Here is an 18583-nt window from a genome sequence, read left to right as displayed (position 1 = left end):
AATAGCGGTCGTTTGAATATAGCGGTGTAACAAGCGGTCGAATAATGAGTACGGAGCGTAAAGTGCGAGACTTCTCCGTGCCCTCTCGCTGGGCTCATTATATACCAGGCGGATTTTGGGCCCCGTTGCGACGTGGCCCAATTAACTTCAAAATTTGGCGGTGACCTCATGGCGCCGCGCATAATTGGCCGCCGATGAGGTCAGGAAATAGCGTTGCGGCGTTTGCCATGCGCACGACCTTTTTCGATCAGCTGATTGGCCATCAGCTGATCGTGACGTATGGGCGCGCATGCCCGACTGTTGCGCGGATTTTGGCGGCGGTTGACAATGTTATTGTCAATTGTTTTTACCGAGCGTTTCTTTGGCACCGAAAAAAATGAGAGACAACTCGAACGGTCGGGTTTTTTGCCGAAAATAGAATTTCGAGACGTTTCTCGATTCCCGTTGAATTCGGATTTTATAATAGATAAATGCGGATGTTGTTTCTTCGAATTTTTAGACCGCGACAATAATTACGGATTTCGAACATCCCGCCCGCCTCGTCATTACATGACGAAATTTGGGAGTGTGTGCGGATGCGGACAGGTGTCGCGTACTGTGCCATTGACGAGCTATCGATCGTGATGTATGAATGGAATGTGTGACGTAATGAGAAGACACGTGTCGAACAGTTTCGATTAATCTTTCGCGAGAATAAGTAATGCGGTATGGAGTGAAATTTTTACAGTGATGAAAGGAATGAAAAATCGTACATTGTGAAGTGCAATGATCGACGAAGGCTCCCGCAACGATAGTGAGTGAGTGATAGTGAGTGAGTGATAGTGAGTGAGTGATAATGAAAGTACACGGTGAAATCGCGGAGCGTGCGACAGACAGCTGACATAGAAAATATACATTATATACAAGCGCCGGGAAGCTCCTTATATTACATATGTACAAAGAAGCGCGAAAACGCTACGCAGGGAGAATAACGTTTGAGACTGCTACTCGTCCGCGGGCGTGTGGGCCTCCTTGACTCCCGGCAGGAGGACGAGCTTTACAATCGGCCGGACGAGTTCCGACGTGGACGTTCGGACGGTCACCACGCGGACAGTGCCGTCGCTTCCTGGGTGCAACCGGATGATACGCGCGAGAGGCCATCGGGCAGGTGGAGTTGACTCCGAGCGGATGAGGCACAAAGCTCCGACCTCCGGAGCGAGCTCGGCCTTGAGCCATTTTGGACGGGGTGCCAAGGCGTGGATGTACTCCTGGGACCATCGCTGCCAGAAGTGGTCGCGCATTCGCTGGAGGAGTTGCCACCGCGACAACATACTTGGTGAACGTTCGGCCGATGAAGGCTCTGGAATCGCCAGCAGAGGGGCGCCTATAAGAAGATGTCCTGGAGTCAGTGCGGACAGGTCGTCCGGATCGTCAGATAAGGCCTGCAACGGACGAGAGTTCAGACAAGCTTCGATTTGAGCCAGAAGAGTACTCATCTCCTCGAAGGTAAGCGTAGCTTCTCCTATCACCCGTCGCAGGTGATGTTTCGTCGACTTCACCGCCGCCTCCCAGAGTCCTCCAAAGTGCGGGGCGCTAGGCGGGTTGAAGCGCCAGGATATACCCTCTTTGGTGACTGCCTGAGAGATTCGACGGCCGTCGGGAGAAGATGCTCGGAAAAGTTCTCGGAGTTGTCTGTCTGCTCCGATAAAGTTCGTCCCGCAGTCTGAGTACATTTCCTCGCACAGTCCACGGCGGGAAACGAACCTGCGGAAGGCGGCGAGAAAAGCGTCTGAGGAGTAGTCAGACGCTACTTCAAGGTGGATCGCTCTGGAACAAAGGCAAACGAATACAGCTATGAACGCCTTATGCGCTCGATGTCCACGTCCTTTGGATGTACGGATGAATATCGGGCCAGCGTAATCGACTCCCGTTCTCAGGAAGGGACGAGCAGGAGTAACTCGCTCTCGAGGGAGGTCGCCCATGAGAGGCTGCGGAGTGCTGGCTCGCCAGCGGGTGCAAGTCACGCATCGGTGCAGGATCCGCTTGACCACGGCTCGACCCTGCGGAACCCAGAAGCGGAGGCGGAGGAGCCCCAGAGTGAGCTGCGTGCCTCCATGCAGCGTCCGGCGGTGGCAGGATTCCACCATGAGCTTAGTGAGCCATGAAGTGGGCGGTGCTATCATGGGGTGTCGTTCATCGAAGGTCAGTATGGCGTGTTTCAGGCGACCACCGACACGCAGGACTCCCTTGTCGTCGATGAAGGGGTGCAGCCTGGCCAGGTGACTGCCGTGAGGCATTGAGCGAGACTCACGTACGGCGGCGAGCTCGGCAGGGTAGTGGACTCCCTGGACGACCCTGAGCCAACGGAGTAGAGCGGAGTCGAGTTCGTCCGGGAGCAGTGCAGTGCTGGGGGAACGGCGAGGAGTTCGGCGCCAACGAAGGCACCAGGCAGAGACACGTAAGAGTCTATGCAGCGTTGAGAACTGGAGGAGGATTTCCGGCTCCGGTCTGTCCTTGCTGGTGGCGACTAATACCGTCATTCTCTTTTCAGGAACGTTTTCCATCGATGTCTGGTCGTGGCTGTCCGGCCATAGCGACTGACCCTGAGCAGCCAGGCCGGGCCATTCCACCAGAGGGAGTGGTTCAACAGGTCCCTCGGTGCGATCCCTCTGGACGCACAATCGGCGGATTCTCTTGGCCAGGCACGTGCCTCCATTGAGCTTCGGGGAGCCGCTGCTGGATCAGTGACACTCGGTTGGCCACGTAGGTTTTCCACCGAGACGCGTGGCCCTTGATCCAGTGAAGGACGACTCGGGAGTCGGACCAGAGATATACGGGCGCCGATGGTAGGTCGAGTGAAGACCGGAGGTGCCGTACAAGACCCGTCAGCAAGGATGCAGCGCAAAGTTCTAGCCGTGGGAGCGTCACGGGTTTTATTGGCGCGACCTTGCTTTTAGCCGCCAGCAGGTGAATGGACGTCTCGTCGGCACTCTTCACGCGAAGGTAGACGACCGCCGCGAAACCACGCTCGGACGCGTCGGCGAATCCGTGGATTTCGATCTACGTGCCCTGGTGGACAGTGCCCAGCCAGCGCCTTATTCGGAGGCGCTCCAGTAAATGGAGTTCGGAGAGGAGGCGCCGCCAGGACTGCGCGTCCTCAATTGGGAGCGGAGTGTCCCAATCCAGCCCTTTCAACCACGCTGATTGGATCAGTATCTTTGGCACGGATAATAACAGGGGCGAGCCACCCCAAGGGATCGAATAACCGCGCCGTTTCCGCTAGGACTTGCCTCTTCGTGTACCCCCCAGAGGCTCGAGGCCGGATCGCGAAAGAGAATTCGTCACTGGCGGGATGCCAGCGCAGGCCTAAGGTGGAGTGCACCTCGTTCTCCCAGGAGTGGTGCGCCTGCTGGAGTCGATGATCCGGAGGAACTCCCTCCAGGATTGTCTCGCTATTGGCGGCCCATTTCCGCAGCGGAAACCCGCCCGCCGTGCAAAGCTCTCGGAGTTCCGTCTGCAAGGCGACCGCATCGTGCAAGGTGTCTGATCCCGTAATTACATCATCCATGTAACAGTCACGGCGCAGAGCGGCTGCCCCCTTCGGGCCCCGCGCTTCTTCGTCGGCTGCTAATTGGCGAAGTGTGCGGACGGCGAGGAACGGAGCGCAGGCGAGCCCGTAGGTCACGGTGTTCAGCTCGAATTCTTGGACCTTGTCGGAAGCCCCTGAGTGCCAGAGTATCCGCTGGAAGCGGCGATCTTCCGGATGGACGAGTATTTGCCGGAACATCTTTTCGATATCGGTGACGAATACGAAGCGGTGCCGGCGCCAGCGGAGAAGGACGTCAGCTAATGCTGGCAGTAAGTTGGCGCCGATAAACAGATGCTGGTTGAGGGAGTCTCCGGAGCTGGTGCGTTGTGACCCGTTGAAGACAACGCGGAGCTTAGTACTGGAGCTGGACTGGCGGAGGATTCCATGGTGAGGCAAGTAACATTCAGCGTTGCCGACCGTATGCACAGGACTCATATGTTTCAGGTCCTCATATTCCTGCATGAATTCTCGATACCGAACTCCGAATTCAGGATCTTTCTTGCACCGACGATCCATAGCGTTCAAGAGGCTTCCGGCTGGTTTTCGCGTCTCATCCAGTGACGTTGGCAGGGAAGAAAATGGGAGACGTACGACGTATCTTCCTGAGGCTGTCCGCTGGTGAGTAAGAGTGAAGAAGGTTTCACACTCCTCTTCCTCTGGCGTGGGTGCAACCGGGGGAGACGATTCTCTCTCCTGTTCCCAAAAGTTGTGCACAAGCTGATTTAATTCTTGATCCACAGTGCACTGCAGGGAGCTGCGGAGACCTTGGAAGGACGCCGAGCGGGACCCTCCTGACAGAATCCATCCCAAGGCAGTTTTTTGGGCGAGGGTTCTTGGGGACCACCCTTGCGAAGGCCGACTTCCAGGATGATCGAGTAAACTTCGGCGCCCAACAATAACTCGACCGGGTCGCGCTCCTGATACCTGGGGTCGGCGAGTTCAAGACCACGGGCATGAGGCCAGGAGGCGAGGTTGGTTACCGCCGGACCCTGATACGCCGACAGGCGGGGTAGCACGAAGGCGACGGCCTTAAGCTTGGCTCCTGTGATCGGCGAGGAGAGATCGAGCGACACCCTGCCGCGGGTTGACCCGGATCGAGCTCCGCCGATGCCGATGATTGACACTGAGGAGCTGGAGCGGGGAAGCCTCAGGCGCTGGACCAGCGCCTCGGAGATGATTGACACCTCGGAGCCTTGATCGAGCATCGCTCGAACTGGATGAAGATCCCCGGAGCGATCAGTGATGTGCACACGGGCGGTCGCGAGGAGGATCGCCTTGCGGTCAGATGCGGAGTGCATCGCGGATAGAGCGGTTGCTTCGTTGGACGAGGACGAAACATACGCGTCGTGCAGCGTAGTGTGGTGCTTGTTCTTGCACGTCAGACAGGTCCTTACAGACTGACATTTGGAAATTAAGTGATTCCGAGGCAGTTATAGCACAGTCTGCCCTGTTCCACAAAGGACCTTCGGTCAATCGCAGGCTTGGCCTTGAATTCGTTACAGTGCATGAGCGCGTGCTTTCCCTGACACAGTGCGCACTTCAAGTGGTCGGATCCGGTCTTCGCGTGGTGGGCCTTTGCGGTTCGCGACGGACTTTCGGAGCTCTTCAGCGGTGATCTCGGGCTTGGCGGCATTTAGGTGTAAGAATGCGCTTGGCGGATGAAGTCGACAAGAGTGTCGTGATCCGGCGGATCAGCGGAGTCGCAGGTAGAGGACTCCCATTCCATCCGTGTACGCGAGTCAAAAAGCTCGATAGCGAGGAAATTAAGGAGATCCATGCCATGGGAGTTGATGGGGCCTCCCTATACTCTCCTGTGCGTTTACCGCGGTCGTAACGGCGTTATGGATGCGACCGAGTTCCTCCGCGGATTCGCATTTCATTTTGGGAACCGAGGTGAACGCAGCGAAAATTAGAAACGGATGAGCTCTCTTTTATTCTCGAAGTGTTTGCACAGAACCGACCAAGCGCGATGATAATTGTCACCGGTCACTGTTAATGACTTGATTAATTTTTCAGCGGCCCCTTTGACGCAAGACCGGAGGTAGTGAAAACGCTCGATGTCGGAGACTGACGCATTCCCCCGATAACCGATAGGAAGAGATCGCGGAAGGACGGCCACTCCTCTACGATCCCGAAAACGTCGAAAGCTTGATGCGTGGCAGCGAGGTTTTAGGAGCTGTTCCTGATTCGGCTCGCCTTTAGCCTCAACGGACGCCTCGCCCTTGAGCTTTTCCGCGTAGCCGGTCAACGTGCTACGTTGCGTCACGTAAGTATTCTCCGCGACTTCGATAAAATTGGATACAGCGTACTCACTGTCCTGATACCGGTCTTTCAGCGCTGCTCGAACGAGCTCATGCTGGGCCTCCATTTTCTGCCAGAGGTTGTCCAGGATACTGATGCGGGCTTGGATGGCGTCGCGGGTGATGTTGCTCACGCCCATCTTCCGAAGATTGTCCACGGCGCGGGAGATCCGACCGTGGATGTCGTGCTGTGCCTCCAGCAATACCTTAACGTCTGTACTCATGCTCAATGTTCTTCTTGTGTTTTCAGAGTTCACTGCACGCCACAAACTGCACGACACTGAGAGGATCACTCACGAAACAGCGGACGCGGATGATGATAATACTCCGGCTCGAAGGACCAGAAATGCTCGCGAGCGATTCCGGCGGTAAAATGTGGAAAGTGAAAGATTGACGACAAGAAGCGCGTTGTCAAGAGGTTGTTGACAGCAGCGTCTGTCATTTGAGTTCGGTTCCTACGGTTTTGTTTTGGGGGCTCGTCCGAGATAGAACGGACTCCGCGGTAATTCCTTCCGAGCAACGTTTCTGTGCCAAAAAGACGGAGAGATGGCTACCAATTTCGAGCTGCAAGAACCAGCGACAGACGTCTCTACGCGCAAGAGGATCCGTGCGGCGACCCCGCTTCCTTCTTCGGGACCGTCGTTGGAGGCGACCACGCTCCAGGCTGCGATGCGGGAGATCCGCGAGCTGCGAGAGGAGCGTCGGCAAATGCGCGCTGAATTCGAGGCGCAGCTCTGGGAGAGGGACGGCAAGCTCCGTCGTCTGGAGGAGAGCTACAGCGAGAGCGTCAACCACTCCACCTTCCGCGAGCGTCAACCACTCCTTAGCTCCACAGCTAAGTCCTTCCAATAATAGAGCGCGCGACGCGGACTTACATTCACTCGAGCTCGGTTTTAAACTCAAACCCGACAACTACGACGGAAGTGCTCCCTTGCACGAATTTTTTGAATTCGAATTGATTGCGCGAGCTAACAGATGGAATGATTCCCACAAGACGGTAGCTCTAGCAGCTTGGTCTAAGGGATAAAGCGCGTTTTAGTTTTAGACGGGATATTTGAAATCGAGAATTTGAAATTCGAGGATTTAAAGTCGAAATTGGAATTACGATTTCAGGAGGGGCATTTGGTTCAGTCTTTTATTCTCAATTCACTAATAGAAAACAGAAAATTTTCGGAGGATTTGGCTATCCTGGGCGCGGATTTAGAAAGATTATCTCGACTCGCTTACCCCGAATGCTCCCACGAGATGAGGGATAAAATTGCTTGCGCGCAATTCATAGCCGCGTTGACGGACGGCTTTCTTAAGAGAACTTTACAGTTGGAAATATTTCTTCCTTAAAAGTCGCGGTAGAAAGAGCGATGGCTGTGAAAGTCATCCAAGAAAATAGCTTTCCCAAGAACAAATTTAATAAATTGAATAGCAGATTTAATAACAAATTCGGCGGACAAAAGATTGGGGAGGTGAAAACAAACGAAACGGTAAAGGGAGGTTAGAAAATAAGAATAATAAGATTTCGGAAGAACAGCTTTTGACTCGAAAAGGAGTGTTGGCATTGCGGCGCTGAGGGGCACTTCCGATCAGAATGCCCGTCCTATGAGGAAAACAAGAATTAGTCGAACTTTTCGGGGGCGGGTTCGATGGGGGGGAATAAATGCCCCAGATGAAAAATATTTTAATTTAGGTAGGATTAAAGAAAATTCGTTTTTGTTTTGTTATAAAGGTTCGGTTGATCATAATAGCTGTAATTTTTAAAATTGACACGGGCTCCGATGTCTCAGTTTTAAATTAAAAAACTGGTTAAAGTGCCAGGACGGCGGTACGAGGTTAGGGGAAGCTTTATTAGATACCCGACGGGAGAGGTGTTCCGTGTTCTTTTTAGAGTCGATTGTTTAAGTTAAATTAGGGAAGTTTCTTTATACGTTTCGATGCTAGTTGNCGAAAGCGCGGGTAATCAAAGTATCAAATTTCGACGATAGATTAATATCGGAGAAAAAAGTACGCAAGCATGGAAACATGCTGCCGAGTACTATACGCAGTATTGTTTGCGGCCCTTCAAATTGTGGTAAGACAAACGTGTTGATTAGTTTGATAGAAAGTCTGCACGGTGTACGTTTCGAGAACGTGTACGTATACTCGAAATCGCTTCAACAGCCGAAATACAAATACTTGGAAAATTTACTAGCACCTATAGACGAAATTGGTTATTTTACATTCTCTAATAACAGCGATGTCATTCACCGATAGGCGCTTCCGAATTCCATCTTTATCTTTGATGACGTGGCGTGCGACAAGCAAGATACGATAAGAGAGTACTTTGCAATGGTCGACACTCGAGCGTTGACTGTTTCTATCTTTGTCAGACGTACGCCAAGATACCTAAGCATCTTATACGCGACAACGCGAACCTGCTGATCCTGTTTAAACAAGACGGCACAAACTTGAAACACGTGTACAACGATCACGTGAATACCGACATGTCTTACGATGATTTCCGTGCATTGTGTCAGAAATGTTGGCAACGCAAATATGGCTTCGTAGTCATTGATAAAGATAGTACGTTGATCAATGGACGATATAGAAGGGATTTAATGATTTCGCGATACCGTAAAGCGATCAGTCGTCATCGACACATCGATCGAGCATCATGAACGGCGATCGTGAAAAGATTGCGACAGAGATTGCAAAAATGAGCGAATCGATTCGCAAAAAATATCGCGCTTTGAAAACTGGTAAAATGGAGGAAGATATCATATTGGAAAGGCAATTTAAACCGATTACCGAGCCTTTAAAACAGCTTGTCGAAAATACTGTGGAATCTGATGCATCGAAAATCGAACCGTTGAGTTTGACGTTTGAAGAGAAGCACGAGGAAAAAATAAAAGAGTCCAAGCAAGGAATAAAGCGAGCACGGATAAATATGCCGATAAACGATTCACCGATATATTCGATACCGAATCGATCAAAGCGAAGGAAGCAATTTTCTAATATGGCTACTGTTTCTACTCCGATAAAAGTACAACCGCGTCAAACAATACCATCCACGTCCGTCGAAGAAATTTACGAGACCACACCCGATTCGTTTGTAACATCGGTCCGACACGAATTAGAAACGTCCGAAGGTCAGAAAACGTTCCGAGAGCATTTAGGTCCACTGGCGCAAAAATATATAGGAGATATTATGAGTGTTGATAAAAATAAGAGCATGGATTACGTCTACGGTGTTAAATTTACCAACGAAGGAATGATGCTCGGGATAAATGTTTCGATGTGGACAAGGAAGATAATATAATTATCGATGGAATAAAATATAAGGGAACCGAAGAAATCTACGATTTGATTTTTAAAAAAATTTCCCAATCATAAAAAATATACTTGAGATGTTTTGCATAAATATCAAAGTATATTAAATATAACAAATGCGCATAAACGTGACAACAAAGTTAATAATCCAATTAAAAGTAATAAAGAACAAGTACAAATATATAATTGCGCCATTATTCTCCGATAGAAAGATGGGAAGAGGTATAGACGTGCCGCGCACTATGACGTTAAGCGACAACATGATCGATTACGTGCATTGGAACGATCCCAACGAATTGGTGGATCGTTTGCGATTGCGATTCGACGCGCGTTGCGCGTCGAGCCGGCAACAATGCTCACGACAATGAAATCTTGTCAATTATCGAAGAACTTCGCGAGGCCGGCATTATTATAAATTAAACTATGCGTCGACGATACGTGTCATTCGGTCAATGTTCTCGGTACCGAAATGTCGATTAATAAATTTGGATTATCGTTGGGAACGTCGAACAATTTGTACTATGAATGGAATGGATTATTGAGAAATTACGTTCGCGATAACGCTCTCTGTCAGATCTACCGGCTTTGATGCAAGATTCAACGCGTAGCGCAACCGGAAGCTGATACCGACGTCGTCAACAAACGATACGTGGATAAACTTTTGAGAGATCGACAGGGAGAAATTGAGCAAAAAATTATCGCGCTCGAAACAAACGTGCAGGCGCTGCCATTAATGATGGATGAGATAAAGAATGTGCTGAGATATGCAACATCTGACTCGACACAGTAAGCGAGATATACTAATATCACATATTAATTATGCCTCGATCAAACGTGCGAGAGAACAAAAACACCTCCGAAAAGCGACAACTAGTCGAGGAATTACATGCTCCGGCGAGAAGAAATTTTCCACGAAGACGCGTCATTGTACGCGGATACGACGATCTGTGGCAGGCGGACGTGTGGACATGCGTTCGTACTCTTGACTCAACAAGGGTCATAAATACATACTCACGGTTATCGATGTGTTGAACAAGTATGCGTGGGCCGTACCGCTCAAGAGTAAGAGCGGGAACGAAATGTCCGAAACGATCGCAAAGATTATTGGAGACGATAAAAGATGTCCGAAAAATTTTCAAACCGACAGGGGAAAAGAATTTTACAACTCGAGTGTGCAGAAACTCATGAAGAAACACAACATTAATCATTACTCGACATATTCCGTTATGAAAGCCTCGGTCGTGGAACGATTCAATCGTACTTTAAAAAACAATATGTGGAAAGTGTTTACGTTGAATGGAAATTACAAATTGATCGACGAGCTATCTCGACTCGTTGCAGAGTACAATACGCGAAAACATCGCACCGTCGGTATGAGACCTGTCGACGTCACTCCGTTGATCGCCGAAAACTTTTAAATACAGTTGTTCGCGAGCGATTCCGGCGGTAAAATGTGGAAAGTGAAAGGCCGTCAGTGAAAAGAACGGTTGACTCTGAATGACAAAGACAGACTTTATTAAAGTCAAAATTAAAAGGTTACAAGTGTCCAGTGCGGTGATGACGCCACAATGTGAAGAGACGAGCAGTGCAATGAAGCGAAGCGGTCGCCGTGCGCGGATTCGCGAGAATACGTGCGGGAAATCAAAGTCGAAAGAGATAGCGGTCGTCGTGTGCGGTTTGATCTGCGGATTTGCCGAGAGAATAGAGAAATGTCCAAAAGAATAGCGGTCGTTTGAATATAGCGGTGTAACAAGCGGTCGAATAATGAGTACGGAGCGTAAAGTGCGAGACTTCCTCGTGCCCTCTCGCTGGGCTCATTATATACCAGGCGGATTTTGGGCCCCGTTGCGACGTGGCCCAATTAACTTCAAAATTTGGCGGTGACCTCATGGCGCCGCGCATAATTGGCCGCCGATGAGGTCAGGAAATAGCGTTGCGGCGTTTGCCATGCGCACGACCTTTTTCGATCAGCTGATTGGCCATCAGCTGATCGTGACGTATGGGCGCGCATGCCCGACTGTTGCGCGGATTTTGGCGGCGGTTGACAATGTTATTGTCAATTGTTTTTACCGAGCGTTTCTTTGGCACCGAAAAAAATGAGAGACAACTCGAACGGTCGGGTTTTTTGCCGAAAATAGAATTTCGAGAAGTTTCTCGATTCCCGTTGAATTCGGATTTTATGATAGATAAAGGCGGATGTTGTTTCTTCGAATTTTTAGACCGCGACATAATTACGGATTTCGAATATCCCGCCCGCCTCGTCATTACATGACGAAATTTGGGAGTGTGTGCGGATGCGGACAGGTGTCGCGTACTGTGCCATTGACGAGCTATCGATCGTGATGTATGAATGGAATGTGTGACGTAATGAGAAGACACGTGTCGAACAGTTTCGATTAATCTTTCGCGAGAATAAGTAATGCGGTATGGAGTGAAATTTTTACAGTGATGAAAGGAATGAAAAATCGTACATTGTGAAGTGCAATGATCGACGAAGGCTCCCGCAACGATAGTGAGTGAGTGATAGTGAGTGAGTGATAATGAAAGTACACGGTGAAATCGCGGAGCGTGCGACAGACAGCTGACATAGAAAATATACATTATATACAAGCGCCGGGAAGCTCCTTATATTACATATGTACAAAGAAGCGCGAAAACGCTACGCAGGGAGAATAACGTTTGAGACTGCTACTCGTCCGCGGGCGTGTGGGCCTCCTTGACTCCCGGCAGGAGGACGAGCTTTACAATCGGCCGGACGAGTTCCGACGTGGACGTTCGGACGGTCACCACGCGGACAGTGCCGTCGCTTCCTGGGTGCAACCGGATGATACGCGCGAGAGGCCATCGGGCAGGTGGAGTTGACTCCGAGCGGATGAGGCACAAAGCTCCGACCTCCGGAGCGAGCTCGGCCTTGAGCCATTTTGGACGGGGTGCCAAGGCGTGGATGTACTCCTGGGACCATCGCTGCCAGAAGTGGTCGCGCATTCGCTGGAGGAGTTGCCACCGCGACAACATACTTGGTGAACGTTCGGCCGATGAAGGCTCTGGAATCGCCAGCAGAGGGGCGCCTATAAGAAGATGTCCTGGAGTCAGTGCGGACAGGTCGTCCGGATCGTCAGATAAGGCCTGCAACGGACGAGAGTTCAGACAAGCTTCGATTTGAGCCAGAAGAGTACTCATCTCCTCGAAGGTAAGCGTAGCTTCTCCTATCACCCGTCGCAGGTGATGTTTCGTCGACTTCACCGCCGCCTCCCAGAGTCCTCCAAAGTGCGGGGCGCTAGGCGGGTTGAAGCGCCAGGATATACCCTCTTTGGTGACTGCCTGAGAGATTCGACGGCCGTCGGGAGAAGATGCTCGGAAAAGTTCTCGGAGTTGTCTGTCTGCTCCGATAAAGTTCGTCCCGCAGTCTGAGTACATTTCCTCGCACAGTCCACGGCGGGAAACGAACCTGCGGAAGGCGGCGAGAAAAGCGTCTGAGGAGTAGTCAGACGCTACTTCAAGGTGGATCGCTCTGGAACAAAGGCAAACGAATACAGCTATGAACGCCTTATGCGCTCGATGTCCACGTCCTTTGGATGTACGGATGAATATCGGGCCAGCGTAATCGACTCCCGTTCTCAGGAAGGGACGAGCAGGAGTAACTCGCTCTCGAGGGAGGTCGCCCATGAGAGGCTGCGGAGTGATGGCTCGCCAGCGGGTGCAAGTCACGCATCGGTGCAGGATCCGCTTGACCACGGCTCGACCCTGCGGAACCCAGAAGCGGAGGCGGAGGAGCCCCAGAGTGAGCTGCGTGCCTCCATGCAGCGTCCGGCGGTGGCAGGATTCCACCATGAGCTTAGTGAGCCATGAAGTGGGCGGTGCTATCATGGGGTGTCGTTCATCGAAGGTCAGTATGGCGTGTTTCAGGCGACCACCGACACGCAGGACTCCCTTGTCGTCGATGAAGGGGTGCAGCCTGGCCAGGTGACTGCCGTGAGGCATTGAGCGAGACTCACGTACGGCGGCGAGCTCGGCAGGGTAGTGGACTCCCTGGACGACCCTGAGCCAACGGAGTAGAGCGGAGTCGAGTTCGTCCGGGAGCAGTGCAGTGCTGGGAGAACGGCGAGGAGTTCGGCGCCAACGAAGGCACCAGGCAGAGACACGTAAGAGTCTATGCAGCGTTGAGAACTGGAGGAGGATTTCCGGCTCCGGTCTGTCCTTGCTGGTGGCGACTAATACCGTCATTCTCTTTTCAGGAACGTTTTCCATCGATGTCTGGTCGTGGCTGTCCGGCCATAGCGACTGACCCTTGAGCAGCCAAGCCGGGCCATTCCACCAGAGGGAGTGGTTCAACAGGTCCCTCGGTGCGATCCCTCTGGACGCACAATCGGCGGGATTCTCTTGGCCAGGCACGTGCCTCCATTGAGCTTCGGGGAGCCGCTGCTGGATCAGTGACACTCGGTTGACCACGTAGGTTTTCCACCGAGACGCGTGGCCCTTGATCCAGTGAAGGACGACTCGGGAGTCGGACCAGAGATATACGGGCGCCGATGGTAGGTCGAGTGAAGACCGGAGGTGCCGTACAAGACCCGTCAGCAAGGATGCAGCGCAAAGTTCTAGCCGTGGGAGCGTCACGGGTTTTATTGGCGCGACCTTGCTTTTAGCCGCCAGCAGGTGAATGGACGTCTCGTCGACACTCTTCACGCGAAGGTAGACGACCGCCGCGAAACCACGCTCGGACGCGTCGGCGAATCCGTGGATTTCGATCTGCGTGCCCTGGTGGACAGTGCCCAGCCAGCGCCTTATTCGGAGGCGCTCCAGTAAATGGAGTTCGGAGAGGAGGCGCCGCCAGGACTGCGCGTCCTCAATTGGGAGCGGAGTGTCCCAATCCAGCCCTTTCAACCACGCTGATTGGATCAGTATCTTGGCACGGATAATAACAGGGGCGAGCCACCCCAAGGGATCGAATAACCGCGCCGTTTCCGCTAGGACTTGCCTCTTCGTGTACCCCCCAGAGGCTCGAGGCCGGATCGCGAAAGAGAATTCGTCACTGGCGGGATGCCAGCGCAGGCCTAAGGTGGAGTGCACCTCGTTCTCCCAGGAGTGGTGCGCCTGCTGGAGTCGATGATCCGGAGGAACTCCCTCCAGGATTGTCTCGCTATTGGCGGCCCATTTCCGCAGCGGAAACCCGCCCGCCGTGCAAAGCTCTCGGAGTTCCGTCTGCAAGGCGACCGCATCGCGCAAGGTGTCTGATCCCGTAATTACATCATCCATGTAACAGTCACGGCGCAGAGCGGCTGCCTCCTTCGGGCCCCGCGCTTCTTCGTCGGCTGCTAATTGGCGAAGTGTGCGGACGGCGAGGAACGGAGCGCAGGCGAGCCCGTAGGTCACGGTGTTCAGCTCGAATTCTTGGACCTTGTCGGAAGCCCCTGAGTGCCAGAGTATCCGCTGGAAGCGGCGATCTTCCGGATGGACGAGTATTTGCCGGAACATCTTTTCGATATCGGTGACGAATACGAAGCGGTGCCGGCGCCAGCGGAGAAGGACGTCAGCTAATGCTGGCAGTAAGTTGGCGCCGATAAACAGATGCTGGTTGAGGGAGTCTCCGGAGCTGGTGCGTTGTGACCCGTTGAAGACAACGCGGAGCTTAGTACTGGAGCTGGACTGGCGGAGGATTCCATGGTGAGGCAAGTAACATTCAGCGTTGCCGACCGTATGCACAGGACTCATATGTTTCAGGTCCTCATATTCCTGCATGAATTCTCGATACCGAACTCCGAATTCAGGATCTTTCTTGCACCGACGATCCATAGCGTTCAAGAGGCTTCCGGCTGGTTTTCGCGTCTCATCCAGTGACGTTGGCCAGGAAGAAAATGGGAGACGTACGACGTATCTTCCTGAGGCTGTCCGCTGGTGAGTAAGAGTGAAGAAGGTTTCACACTCCTCTTCCTCTGGCGTGGGCGCAACCGGGGGAGACGATTCTCTCTCCTGTTCCCAAAAGTTGTGCACAAGCTGATTTAATTCTTGATCCACAGTGCACTGCAGGGAGCTGCGGAGACCTTGGAAGGACGCCGAGCGGGACCCTCCTGACAGAATCCATCCCAAGGCAGTTTTTTGGGCGAGGGGTTCTTGGGGACCACCCTTGCGAAGGCCGACTTCCAGGATGATCGAGTAAACTTCGGCGCCCAACAATAACTCGACCGGGTCGCGCTCCTGATACCTGGGGTCGGCGAGTTCAAGACCACGGGCATGAGGCCAGGAGGCGAGGTTGGTTACCGCCGGACCCTGATACGCCGACAGGCGGGGTAGCACGAAGGCGACGGCCTTAAGCTTGGCTCCTGTGATCGGCGAGGAGAGATCGAGCGACACCCTGCCGCGGGTTGACCCGGATCGAGCTCCGCCGATGCCGATGATTGACACTGAGGAGCTGGAGCGGGGAAGCCTCAGGCGCTGGACCAGCGCCTCGGAGATGATTGACACCTCGGAGCCTTGATCGAGCATCGCTCGAACTGGATGAAGATCCCCGGAGCGATCAGTGATGTGCACACGGGCGGTCGCGAGGAGGATCGCCTTGCGGTCAGATGCGGAGTGCATCGCGGATAGAGCGGTTGCTTCGTTGGACGAGGACGAAACATACGCGTCGTGCAGCGTAGTGTGGTGCTTGTTCTTGCACGTCAGACAGGTCCTTACAGACTGACATTTGGAAATTAAGTGATTCCCGAGGCAGTTATAGCACAGTCTGCCCTGTTCCACAAAGGACCTTCGGTCAATCGCAGGCTTGGCCTTGAATTCGTTACAGTGCATGAGCGCGTGCTTTCCCTGACACAGTGCGCACTTCAAGTGGTCGGATCCGGTCTTCGCGTGGTGGGCCTTTGCGGTTCGCGACGGACTTTCGGAGCTCTTCAGCGGTGATCTCGGCTTGGCGGCATTTAGTGTAAGAATGCGCTTGGCGATGAAGTCGACAAGAGTGTCGTGATCCGGCGGATCAGCGGAGTCGCAGGTAGAGGACTCCCATTCCATCCGTGTACGCGAGTCAAAAAGCTCGATAGCGAGGAAATTAAGGAGATCCATGCCATGGGAGTTGATGGGCCTCCCTATACTCTCCTGTGCGTTTACCGCGGTCGTAACGGCGTTATGGATGCGACCGAGTTCCTCCGCGGATTCGCATTTCATTTTGGGAACCGAGGTGAACGCAGCGAAATTAGAACGGATGAGCTCTCTTTTATTCTCGAAGTGTTTGCACAGAACCGACCAAGCGCGATGATAATTGTCACCGGTCACTGTTAATGACTTGATTAATTTTTCAGCGGCCCCTTTGACGCAAGACCGGAGGTAGTGAAAGCGCTCGATGTCGGAGACTGACGCATTCCCCCCGATAACCGATAGGAAGAGATCGCGGAAGGACGGCCACTCCTCGTACGATCCCGAAAACGTCGGAAGCTTGATGCGTGGCAGCGAGGTTTTAGGAGCCTGTTCCTGATTCGGCTCGCCTTTAGCCTCAACGGACGCCTCGCCCTTGAGCTTTTCCGCGTAGCCGGTCAACGTGCTACGTTGCGTCACGTAAGTATTCTCCGCGACTTCGATAAAATTGGATACAGCGTACTCACTGTCCTGATACCGGTCTTTCAGCGCTGCTCGGACGAGCTCATGCTGGGCCTCCATTTTCTGCCAGAGGTTGTCCAGGATACTGATGCGGGCTTGGATGGCGTCGCGGGTGATGTTGCTCACGCCCATCTTCCGAAGATTGTCCACGGCGCGGGAGATCCGACCGTGGATGTCGTGCTGTGCCTCCAGCAATACCTTAACGTCTGTACTCATGCTCAATGTTCTTCTTGTGTTTTCAGAGTTCACTGCACGCCACAAACTGCACGACACTGAGAGGATCACTCACGAAACAGCGGACGCGGATGATGATAATAATCCGGCTCGAAGGACCAGAAATGTTCGCGAGCGATTCCGGCGGTAAAATGTGGAAAGTGAAAGGCCGTCAGTGAAAAGAACGGTTGACTCTGAATGACAAAGACAGACTTTATTAAAGTCAAAATTAAAAGGTTACAAGTGTCCAGTGCGGTGATGACGCCACAATGTGAAGAGACGAGCAGTGCAATGAAGCGAAGCGGTCGCCGTGCGCGGATTCGCGAGAATACGTGCGGGAAATCAAAGTCCGAAAGAGATAGCGGTCGTCGTGTGCGGTTTGATCTGCGGATTTGCCGAGAGAATAGAGAAATGTCCAAAAGAATAGCGGTCGTTTGAATATAGCGGTGTAACAAGCGGTCGAATAATGAGTACGGAGCGTAAAGTGCGAGACTTCCTCGTGCCCTCTCGCTGGGCTCATTATATACCAGGCGGATTTTGGGCCCCGTTGCGACGTGGCCCAATTAACTTCAAAATTTGGCGGTGACCTCATGGCGCCGCGCATAATTGGCCGCCGATGAGGTCAGGAAATAGCGTTGCGGCGTTTGCCATGCGCACGACCTTTTTCGATCAGCTGATTGGCCATCAGCTGATCGTGACGTATGGGCGCGCATGCCCGACTGTTGCGCGGATTTTGGCGGCGGTTGACAATGTTATTGTCAATTGTTTTTACCGAGCGTTTCTTTGGCACCGAAAAAAATGAGAGACAACTCGAACGGTCGGGTTTTTTGCCGAAAATAGAATTTCGAGAAGTTTCTCGATTCCCGTTGAATTCGGATTTTATGATAGATAAAGGCGGATGTTGTTTCTTCGAATTTTTAGACCGCGACAATAATTACGGATTTCGAACAACAGTGTATAGCAACGTAAAAATTGCGGCTCCGGCAAAATTTAAAGTAGGCGATTCGGTACGCGTGAGCAAATACAAAACCATGTTTGAAAAAGGTTTCACACCAAATTGGACGACTGAAATTTTTAAGATTATCAAGGTGCAGAAAACTAATCCCGCGACATTCATACTCGAAGATTCGCGGGGAAATCCCGTCGCTGGAGGATTCTACGAATACGAGTTACTACGCGTCGCCAATCCCGACGTATATCTCGTGGAAAAAATTTTACAAAAAAAGGGTGACGAGGTTTACGTGAAATGGTTGGGAATGAATAAATCATACAACTCTTGGATTCATAAAAATAATGTATTGTAAACATTTATTAAAATATAAATATAAATATATAAATATAAAATATAAATATATAATGTACAAAATATAAAAATATATACATGGTTATGTACAAAATATATATAAAAATATATACAATATAAATATATACAATTAATAAACAAAATATACATTTATTTACAATGGTATCCGATAATGTCCCCACGGTATCATATCGGTGGTATCGGGTAGGATATACCGCTTGTCGTCGTACGGACTTAGAGCAATTTTTGTCTCACGGATCGTGTATACTTGGTGTAATTTAGATCGTATACACGACTGCTGACGCGTCATTTCAATCT

At 51.9% G+C, this 18583-nt stretch overlaps 2 protein-coding genes across 2 annotated transcripts; both read right to left on the bottom strand.

Annotated features, from left to right (window-relative positions):
• Window positions 1-983: 983 nt before the first annotated feature.
• Window positions 984-2519, bottom strand: LOC112637885. The gene has a single exon (XM_025408558.1). It carries the CDS (start codon window positions 2517-2519, stop codon window positions 984-986), a length of 1536 nt encoding a protein of 511 aa, XP_025264343.1.
• Window positions 2520-11856: 9337 nt separating this feature from the next.
• Window positions 11857-14640, bottom strand: LOC112637884. The gene has a single exon (XM_025408557.1). The coding sequence runs from the start codon at window positions 14638-14640 to the stop codon at window positions 11857-11859; it is 2784 nt and encodes a 927-aa protein (XP_025264342.1).
• Window positions 14641-18583: the final 3943 nt, after the last annotated feature.

This window comes from Camponotus floridanus, unplaced genomic scaffold, assembly GCF_003227725.1.
Source record: "Camponotus floridanus strain SB8 unplaced genomic scaffold, Cflo_v7.5 scaffold215, whole genome shotgun sequence".
Taxonomy (NCBI): Eukaryota; Metazoa; Arthropoda; class Insecta; order Hymenoptera; family Formicidae; genus Camponotus; species Camponotus floridanus.
The sequence above is the reverse complement of the archived record's forward strand: the minus strand, read 5'-3'. Positions and strand labels throughout refer to the sequence as shown.

Bases quoted from the DNA above. Each gene is read 5' to 3' on its own strand.
- LOC112637885 (XM_025408558.1), bottom strand. From the start codon at position 2,519: ATGACGGTATTAGTCGCCACCAGCAAGGACAGACCGGAGCCGGAAATC.
- LOC112637884 (XM_025408557.1), bottom strand. From the start codon at position 14,640: ATGTTCCGGCAAATACTCGTCCATCCGGAAGATCGCCGCTTCCAGCGG.